Source organism: Mercenaria mercenaria, chromosome 13 (assembly GCF_021730395.1).
Source record: "Mercenaria mercenaria strain notata chromosome 13, MADL_Memer_1, whole genome shotgun sequence".
Taxonomy (NCBI): Eukaryota; Metazoa; Mollusca; class Bivalvia; order Venerida; family Veneridae; genus Mercenaria; species Mercenaria mercenaria.
Genome location: NC_069373.1, coordinates 56,674,423 through 56,684,187, shown reverse-complemented (window position 1 = coordinate 56,684,187; position 9,765 = coordinate 56,674,423). Strand labels below are relative to the sequence as shown.

Below are 9,765 nucleotides of genomic sequence, written 5' to 3'. Positions count from 1 at the left end.
GCTCATTTTGTTTCTGTCTGTGTGGCTTTCAAAAGCAATAACCCACCTCCTACATTTGAAAATATGAAATTTGCAGACATCAATTCAGCAAAGCTGCATAATACACCACTATTCAGAATCCCCACCCCACCTCCAGTAGATCTGTCATTTGTTGAAAGTGAACTAAATGTGTAGCAGCATTTACTACTTATGCCCAGGTTACTCTGTTAGATTTTTAAATTCTTTAAACTACAAGGAACACAAAAGCGGTTTACCGGGTACAAGATGTATTTTATAATTTTCACATGGCTCGTTTTACATCATAGACAAAATACATCAGTGACAGTTTATACATTTTCAGTTCACAATATTCGAAACAACTAAGCCATAATTACAACCTACAGAAATTAGAGTCCTACACCTAACGAAGCTAACGTCATTTTAAATAATTTTGTCTTTAAATTTAGATCCTGGTCCAAAAGGAAAAAATATACCCAAAGACAGTAAGGGGGGAAATGGCTAGGCTTTGACTAAAGGTAGAAGTTACCTGTCGAGAGTCTGTGAACACTAGCACAGAGACTGCCAAAATCAGGGCTTATATACCCTCACATTGGTAAAACGCATGAAAAACCCATGCAGAAAAATTGCAGTACACATGGAGTGTTCAATAAATTCATAAAAGTGAAATTATTACCTGTAGCATTAACAATACATAAAGAATGGTCAAGCTTATGTAAACGCTTGTATCAACCCTTACATGACTGTATGCTAAAGTTACACCTGAGTGATTGCAATATCATAAGTATAGCAAGTACATGATAGTGTAAACCTATTACCCACAATAAGGTTTTATAACTTTAAGTAGAACGAATACTGTAATTAGCAAAATGCACTAATATTTATAATAAAGTTATAAGCAAAATTACATTTGAAAGTGCAAAAGCTTATTTAACTTAACAGTGTTTCAATAATATTAAGACTAGGACAAGGTTCAGAATACCGACTGCTAGCTATACAAGATTTTAAACAGTATATATTAGGATACATGTGTAAAATAAGGCTAGAAAAAGTCATTCCTGCCACACTCCACCTTCCCTAAAGAACAAAATTACAATTTTGCGATAAATGTTACAAAAAAGGCAGGAATGTAAACTAATTAGATGTAATTTTACTCGAAACTGCAAAATTTAGTTAAACAATATTGAATGTTGAACATAAGTAGCTAATATTTTCTTAAGAAACAAAAGTATGGCTGAAAATATGATAAAATATTGATTCATTAGTTAAAGTTACACATAGAACTTGTTAGAAAATTTTATACGTAGGTTTTTTTTATCAATACAGTATCCAAAATAATGTTACATCTAGCAACAAAATGCAGAAACTGATTTCGTTAACGGTACGGCCAGTCCACACGCGCATAACTCAATCAGTTCATGGAAATTGCATAGATTAAGATCTACAGATTTAACATATTTAGCACAGTAATCAAAACATTAGACCTGCTTTTTCTTAAAAAGAAAACAACAACAAAAGTTTACCATGCAATGGAAATACAACATTTTACTACAGAACTATATGAAGATTATTCGACACCCTAAGTGAAATAGCCTTTATTTTGTTTACTAGATACATAATAAACAAAATTGAAAATTTTAAAGTTAAGAACACGAGCTGTTATTACCAAAAAAACAATACTCATTAAACATCAGCTTCGGCATATGAATTTTAACGTACATTTCACCGAGTACTAATTTCAAAATTTTGAATAAACTTCCAGACCAAATAACAAATACAAAATTGGATATAGTTAGACAATAATTAATTACTCATTGAAACATAAAACTTTAGATTGACAACAAAAATTTAACTATATTTTGTCAACTTGAAAAACATGTACTCTTTAAAAATAATTTGCTACGACATGTCATCTTTAATACATAATTAAACGTTTAGAACTCTATAACAACCAAGATCTGTCATTTGTTCAAAATGAACTAAATGTCTCTTGATCACAAGAAATCTACAGGTTATGATGGCCTTAGTTCCAGATTTCTAAAACTTTCTCCTCCGGTGCTAACAAAAATATATGAAAAAGTATAGACTGCAACACATTTCCTCGGGCATTCAAAAAGGCCAAGGTTATCCCGATCCAAAAAAGAGCCCCAAAAGGATAGGCGAATTACAGGCCAATTTCAATATCCTAACACTATCTCTCATACTAGAACGTTATGTTACCAAACATTTAAGACAGTATCTTGAAAAAAATAAATTACTATATGTTTGTATATTGTCCTACTACAACTACAGGTCTGTTGAACCGTTTTTTGTTCAGCAGTCATGGTTGTATGTAAATATATCTAAATGTAGCGGAGCGACATACTGCTCCTTTAAGCTCAAAGCTCACTCTACTCCTATGCTCCTATAACTCCATCAGCTCCATTAACTGGAGCATACATGTTATAAAAGGTGATGTTTATTCTAGTTATCGGATCCTTCTTTGTTAGTGCTTGTTGGAATATAGACATAATTACTTGGGGGAAATAAAGGTCGTAAACTGGTAGACGTCTTGCTTTCTAGTATATCCACAGAAATGTATATATTTAAGTTATATGAGGGCCTCATGGAAGACTGACTTGTTCCTCTTTAAATAAAGGCTTTATTATTTTTAGAAATCTATCATTATTATTATTATAGTATTGTCTACTATAACACAGTGTCGGTGTTTTGTAAATTCATTTGCTGTTAACTTTAGACTAGAAAGGGAGGAAAGCAAAGTTATCTTGTTCATTTGTTTAGCAATTTTAACGTCCCGTTGTTTTGTGACATTTATACATGTATGTTATTTTCCGAAAATATAATCTACAGCCTCGTTATAACTGTACCGTTATCTTCTAAAAATAGATTTTCGAAAAACGATTCAAATGGGCTATTATATCTATAACCTAATCTATTGACTGACATTAATAGAAGGATGTAAGCGTATTACGTTCAAATAATCGGAATTGTCTTGTCAGCAACAATAAAAAGGTTGTAGCTGTTGATTACCTCTAATTGGGTAAGTCTTTTTCACGTTTCATTTTGAAAAAAACAAGGTCTAGATCTATATAATTAAAATACTAGAAAACGTTTCATTTAAATTTAGATTTAAAACTTTATACACAGTTATGAGTACGACCACTCATAAGTGCATATGATAAAGTGTTAATTTGTTTCTTATGAGTATCAATTATTGATGTACAGTGCTTTAGGTTATAGCGGAGTTTAGGGTATAGAGGATAGGATTTAGAATTAAATTATTGTGTTAGTTTTCATTTGACATCATATGAAAATCAAAGCTATCCTGTACTGACAAAATTGGTGTGTACTGGAACCAGTTTCCGGACAAATTTTCATATTTTGGCTCCATTATTTTCTCAAAAAATATTTGACATCACTGAAGCCCACACTGCACAAACTTCAAAAAGAAGTTACTTTCCCCGTGAGGCAAACCAGTTGCCGAACAAATATTTTGACGATGGTTTGCTGTTATTTTGATATTGAAATAAGCAATTAAACTATTTTTACACATTTCTTTATCAATAATCTCTCCAACAATGCACATGAAAGATAACCTGACTCAATAGCAGCTATGAAAGCAAAGAGAGTCTAACTCTGAAAACTCGATTTTCGTCTAACACGAATTCTTGATAATTATACATTATACAGACTTGTAAAACAGTGGATTGTTGTAGACATGAAGAACAATCATCCAAATGATCCAGATTGCGTGGATAACGCCCAAATAAAGCGGTTATTACATGTGTCCGGAGACTGGCCCTGTCCGGATACTGGTTCCAAACCAGTATGTAAAAATTCAGTGAATGAAAAGCATTTGATAGAAATTTAAAAAGCTGAATATTATTGAAAAGAGTATACTTTATTATTCTGATTTATAGTGTAAATATCCGGAGAAGTTTGTTTGGATGTGGTTTTTATAATTAATTATTGAAAAAATGCCAAAGCTATCCCTTACTCACTAAATCCACGCGTATGTAAACTATGACAATGGAAGAAAAAACATATGAATTTTTATTCAAAGCTGAATGTTTTGAAAAGAATCGACACTTTTCTTTTGAAATACAGAAAGAAAAAGCACTGTAATCAAGTTTGACTTGCTATACTTGTAATCACCAATCTGTCATATGACACATGTTCTTGATATTTTGCCAGTATATTTCAAATTACTGAATACACTCAATCTGACTTAAGTACTTGATCTTCTAAACGAAGATCTGAGAACGACCTATTCACATACGTCTTCTGTATATTTTGGATTTCCAGTATTGCTATTTTTATTTTCACAAATCTATTTTTATTTGAACCAATCAGACGACTTGTTCGAATGTCAAAGAGTAAGAAAAATGTGCAGTCATTCCAGGGCTCGAAACCGGGACCCCTCGGTTACAGAGCAAGTGGCCTACCGACTGAGCTAACCGGCTATCTGACACATTACGACATAAGAATTGTAAATATCAAAAGTCGAGGCTAAAGGTAGATTTGCAAAATGTTGTAAGTTAAGCTCTGATTGGCTAGCGAAAGGGTCGTCAGAACGAGGCTATGAATAGGTCGTTCTCAGATCCTATGCGTAGCGTAATAGGAGATGTACTTTAGTCAGATTGTGAATACACTTAGCTTTAGAAAATAATGATTATGCGCATATCTGGGAATCATTTAAATCGGAGTGATGTCGTAAACAGAATAAAATTGTTTGAGTGTATATCTCTTTGTAAAAGTTTCAATGTTAATAGAATCTAACAATATATTATTAAATTATATTTCAAAATGTTGGAAGATTTAGTTAGTGTGTATTTCCCGACACAAATTAATTACGAAATATCAAAATACTTAAAAAATAAAATACCGTATCCCAAAAGTGATTTGTTGTTGAACAAAGTCCTTGCTTTGATGGTTATATTCAAAAGAAGTTAACTGTTTAGCTATACACATATATTATTTCAATTCTAAGATGTTATCATTACAATTATCTACATCATCGTTGAAGATATCAACCAAATATCTTGGGCATTGCTATGCTATTGACGCTATGACGTAATAATTGTGACATACAAAGATTTTGTTGCAGTTGTCTTGAAAATGAAACGGGTCGTAATAGAAATTGTATTAACTCTTCCAAGCGTTATAAATTTCATTGTTTAAACGTTCATGTTCTTCTGAAATGTAGGTGTGATAAGTACACGTTATGGAGAGAGAACCAGAGAGAAGAGAAAATCGTCGCAGAAGGCCCCGACTCGAAAGAAAATTCGGCTTATTCCATTGTCCATGTAGCAAGGAATCTTCATGGGCGAGTGCTCATGTGTACTGTGTTGAGGGGACGTACAGGGTATGTGTTTTTTTCAGAATTACAGAATTACCAGTTCAGCAATTTATGTGTAAATCTTTGTACAAGGCTTTATGCTAGAAATGCTTTTGTAAACAAAAGACGAACACTGAAAATGATGTCATAACTAGTAGATCTAACCAACATCGGAAATAAAAAGCAGTTTTTATATATATATGCTGCATGGTACTGAACAAATTTTCTACAAAACACTTGATATTTTACTAATGTTTTTAAAACTATAAAAATTTATTTTAATATATCTTACGTTTAGAACAATAAATGCTTAATCACATATTATTATTTCAGTCAAATCAGCTATTTTTGTGTGAAACTAATACCTTGTAATTACAAGATTTCGAGATAAAATTTCTTACATAACAGGAAAATATCTCGTAAATTTATTCGAGAAAATTATCAGGTTATTATCAGAAAATTCGATATTACTTGTACATCTCGTGACTACGAGCAAATCATCTTATCAAATTATTATTGGTCTGACCGCTAGAGATTTAAATTCATTTTATCAAAGTTCAAGGTCATAGGGACCTGAACATTGAAAATAGTTCCCGCTCAATAACTTGAGAACCATTTGACCGAGAACCTTCAAATTTCATAGGCCCATTTGTTTTGGTCAGTTGTTGACCACAAATAATTTTGCGAACAATGGATAAAAGGTCGTGGTCAGAGGGGCCTGAATTTGGAAAACAAATCCAGTCAATATCATTCGAACCATTTGACCTACAAACATCAAACTACATAGGGTAAATAGGCTAGGGAGTAGATGACCCATATTGTTTTTGGGGTCAAACGGTTAAGAGTCAAACGAGATTATTTTTGATATTTTTCTCGTATTTACGAGATATTTACTTGTTAAGGATGTAAAGGATGTTCATTCCGGTAAAGCAAACATCTATATTCTTTTAACGAGATGTAAGAAAGACAATTAAATGTCAAAACTGGACACCGAACGACTACCTTAAATCATGTTTTGGATTTTATTACTGGATAGATGCTGATAACTATATGATAATGAAAGTTTGTCTTTATTCATACGACGTACTTAAGATTAAATGTTTTGGGATGGTAGGGGAGGTACGCCACTTGAAGACTTAACAACACGATTATATTGTATTTTCATTACAGTAGTTGTTTTTGTATGGTACAAACAATAATTAAGGATCTGATATACAACGTTGGTGTTAGAATGAATTAAAGAAAAACTGCTTGTTTATTTTCAACAAAAGATAGATACTTTGTACAAGAAGTTTTGAACACTGACTTATAAGTATGTGGTTATCTAAAGAATATGCAGGTTCTTCAGTAAGTTTAAAAAAAAACAAAAACATTTGGCTCCTGTGGCAGCATAAATGACTTCTTCCGGTAGGAGACTTTTTTACTGGTCAATGAAAATGAAATATTTTTAACAGTCTGAAGTGTGAGAGCAAAACTAGGTATTGTATTTGAAGAACCATTCTGTTGTTACAATTTACATATACAACAAAATTATCTCAGTTAGATGTAAATCGCAGTTTATGAAATTAATCATCATAGAATAGTTCCCTGTATATAAAGAAAGTATTTAAGAAAATAAATGTGTTACAGATGTATAAGACCATATACAGTGTTCTGAAACACGACAGAACAGAATAATTTGCATTGTTTCTATCACTTTTAGGTGTATTTCAAACAGAAGTGTAAAATTTGCAACACTCCTCGAAACCCATACAAGGTGAGGGACCTCCAGTGTCCAGATTGTGGGCTGGACCGTGACGACTGTGAATGTGAATGTATATACTGTAATAAACATCGTTACGATTGTATTTGTGAATTTGAGGAAGAAAAAGGTCCGGAGAAACCTCATAGAAGTGACCTGTGTATGAAATGTATAGCCGGGATACCGTGCTCCCGTGACATTCAGGACGAAGAGAGGACGGTGCGAAAGGGGAGGAGACGGCGACGAAGGAGGAGAAATTAAAAAAAATGTTATAACTGTGTTTCCCACCCGTGGTGGGGCAACATATTGATTTAGTGTTGTCCATCTGTCTGTCAGTCTGCCTTGTTTGTATGTCACGAAGTTTGCCAACGCAGCTCCTCCGACACCACCAGGCGGATTTAAACCAAATTTAATTAAAACGATCATTGTCAAGCCTAGTACTTCGTATTGTCCGATGGTTTTCAGTGGAGTTATGGTCCTTGATTCGTGTAATTTTATGATGTTTTGACTTCTAAAAAATGTATATTAAGGGCGGATTTCCACCAAACTTTACAGAAGTGATCCGCGTCAAGCCTAATTATGCACAATACGTATGTTCCGGTTCAGTGATTATCAGTGGAGTTAAATTTTGCCGAAGTTTACCTTGTCAGCACAACTGCTCCGATACGAGGAATTACAACACTCTTCAAAAAAGTGATCATTCACATTGACAAGCTTAGTCGTGCATATCGTGTGCATATCCTGGTTCAGTGATTTTCTGCTGACTTATAGCCCTTTATTTGTCAAATTTTATGTTGTTTTTGGCTACTTCGCCTACACCATTGGGAATATTTCCATTAAACGTAACAGGAATTAACCGCGCCAAGCCATCGGCATGTTCCATTTCTGTAATGTTCAGCGGAGTTATGATCCTTGGTTTGTCTATTTCACAGTGTTTACTTACCGTATTAGGCTGAACAAAACCTGTGTGAAGTACAAATACACTGACGAGATATGAAAACGCAACAGACATATGCCTGAAAAATTTTTACTACAAAAAAGCATCACCTTGAAATGTTCAGCACAAACACATCTCGATACTCAATACCCATGATACCCATTGTGTTAATTTTATGGTCTGTTGTGATGATTAAATTTGAACACAAAGGGTATAGAGTATCGAGATGTGTACGTGGTGGTCCTTTTGTAGTAAAAATGTATCCAGACATACATTTGTTGCGTTTTTATATTTCGTCAGTGTATGTATATCATCGGCATGTTCCGATTTAATGATTTTTAACGGAGTAATAACCATTGATTTGTCAAATTCTATTGTTTGTGCTACTTCTCCCCTTACCACTGATTGGAATTCCACAAAACTTTACAGGAGTGTTTATTGCCAAGCCAAGTTGAGTATATCGTTGGAATGATATGGTACAGTCATTTTTGCTGGAGTTATGACCCTTAATTTGTGCCATTTAACAAGTAGTGGAAGACAATCGTTTTTCGTGAAAAAAAAACATCTCTAGATCTAGCGTTCACTATGTTCTGGTTTTGTTTTGTCATGGGTGGTTTATCTATTTTCAAATAAATAAAACGACTCATATAGCATATTTTTGTTCTTATTTCAGTAGAACATTTTAGTGAAATAAATATTAGTTTGATTTGTTTGTTTTTATCATGTTGTGGGGGTGGGAAGAGTGGGTTCGTATAAACTAGTCGTTTGGCACCAGGTTGTTTCTATCAAAGTTATTTCGGCATCAAACTGTTTCAGTCAAAATAAAATTGTAAGATTCTTTCACTGGTGGTAGGTGCAGATGGGAATATCCGGCTCGAGGGTTACAGTTTTAGGCGGTAACGAGGCTCCGCCGAGTTACCGCTTAAACAGGTACCCGAGAGCCGGATATTTCCATCTACACCTTCCACCAGTGATTGAACCTTTTTCTTGCATGCAATATTCAACAAATAATAGTAAAAATAATTCAAACGAATCATATTCTTATAGCACTTTTTTCTTACAGTAGCGTATTAACAAAGCGCGGGAACTTTACGTCCGTAAACAGGAAGTACGTCATGACGTTACAAGACGAAAACAACGTAATAGTTCCGGTTTTGTTTTATCATCTGCAGTGAAACGTTATGTTTTTTCTGTTGAATGACGTTTTTTGAATCGAGAAATATGTTACAAGTAACAAAGAGAAACTATCAAGGTACCCGGTATTTGATTTTTATCCCGTTTTACGTAAAACATAATTATTACTACATAAAATCTACTATGATACAAATGTAGTTCGTTATACGTCATTTACTGCACGAGAGTCATCGTACACTCCGGGGTTTAAGATGGAGTTTTCCAGCACCGGTGAAATCAACAGAAATCCCACTCTGGTATGCAAGAAAAATAAAATATATAGATTTCCAGAATGCATCAAACAGAAGATTTGTTTTACTCGCAACGGGGGGGGGGGGGGGGGGGGGGGGGCGGAGAGAAGACGCTGTTGTTGCATAGTCCGATATGGAATATATTATGTCCAATATGAAAATATATTGAACGGTAACGTGGTACATAAGCAATCGCCGAGGAGAAAAAATAGGTATACAAACTGTTCTGTTTGACTGAACTTTGGTTATTGGTGTCTTGTCGTCCAGTGTCGTTTTTTCACGGCATTCATTTTTGTCCAGCCCGCTTACGGATGCGAAGACATAGTTG

General features: G+C 33.9%; 1 protein-coding gene across 1 annotated transcript; it reads left to right on the top strand.

Annotated features, from left to right (window-relative positions):
* Window positions 1-2,882: 2,882 nt before the first annotated feature.
* On the top strand, window positions 2,883-8,719 carry LOC123529338 (zygote arrest protein 1-like). Its single transcript, XM_045309644.2, has 3 exons — window positions 2,883-3,037; window positions 5,204-5,362; window positions 7,038-8,719. Exons 2-3 carry the CDS (start codon window positions 5,222-5,224, stop codon window positions 7,335-7,337), a joined length of 441 nt encoding a protein of 146 aa, XP_045165579.2. The 5' UTR covers window positions 2,883-3,037; window positions 5,204-5,221; the 3' UTR covers window positions 7,338-8,719.
* The last annotated feature ends 1,046 nt before the right edge of the window (window positions 8,720-9,765 follow it).

What these genes read in the sequence shown, in the direction of transcription:
- LOC123529338 (XM_045309644.2), top strand. Translation starts at nt 5,222, where the DNA reads ATGGAGAGAGAACCAGAGAGAAGAGAAAATCGTCGCAGAAGGCCCCGA. An exon ending in GTGTTGAGGGGACGTACAGG is followed by an intron (nt 5,363 to 7,037) that starts GTATGTGTTTTT and finishes TATCACTTTTAG; the next exon opens with GTGTATTTCAAACAGAAGTG.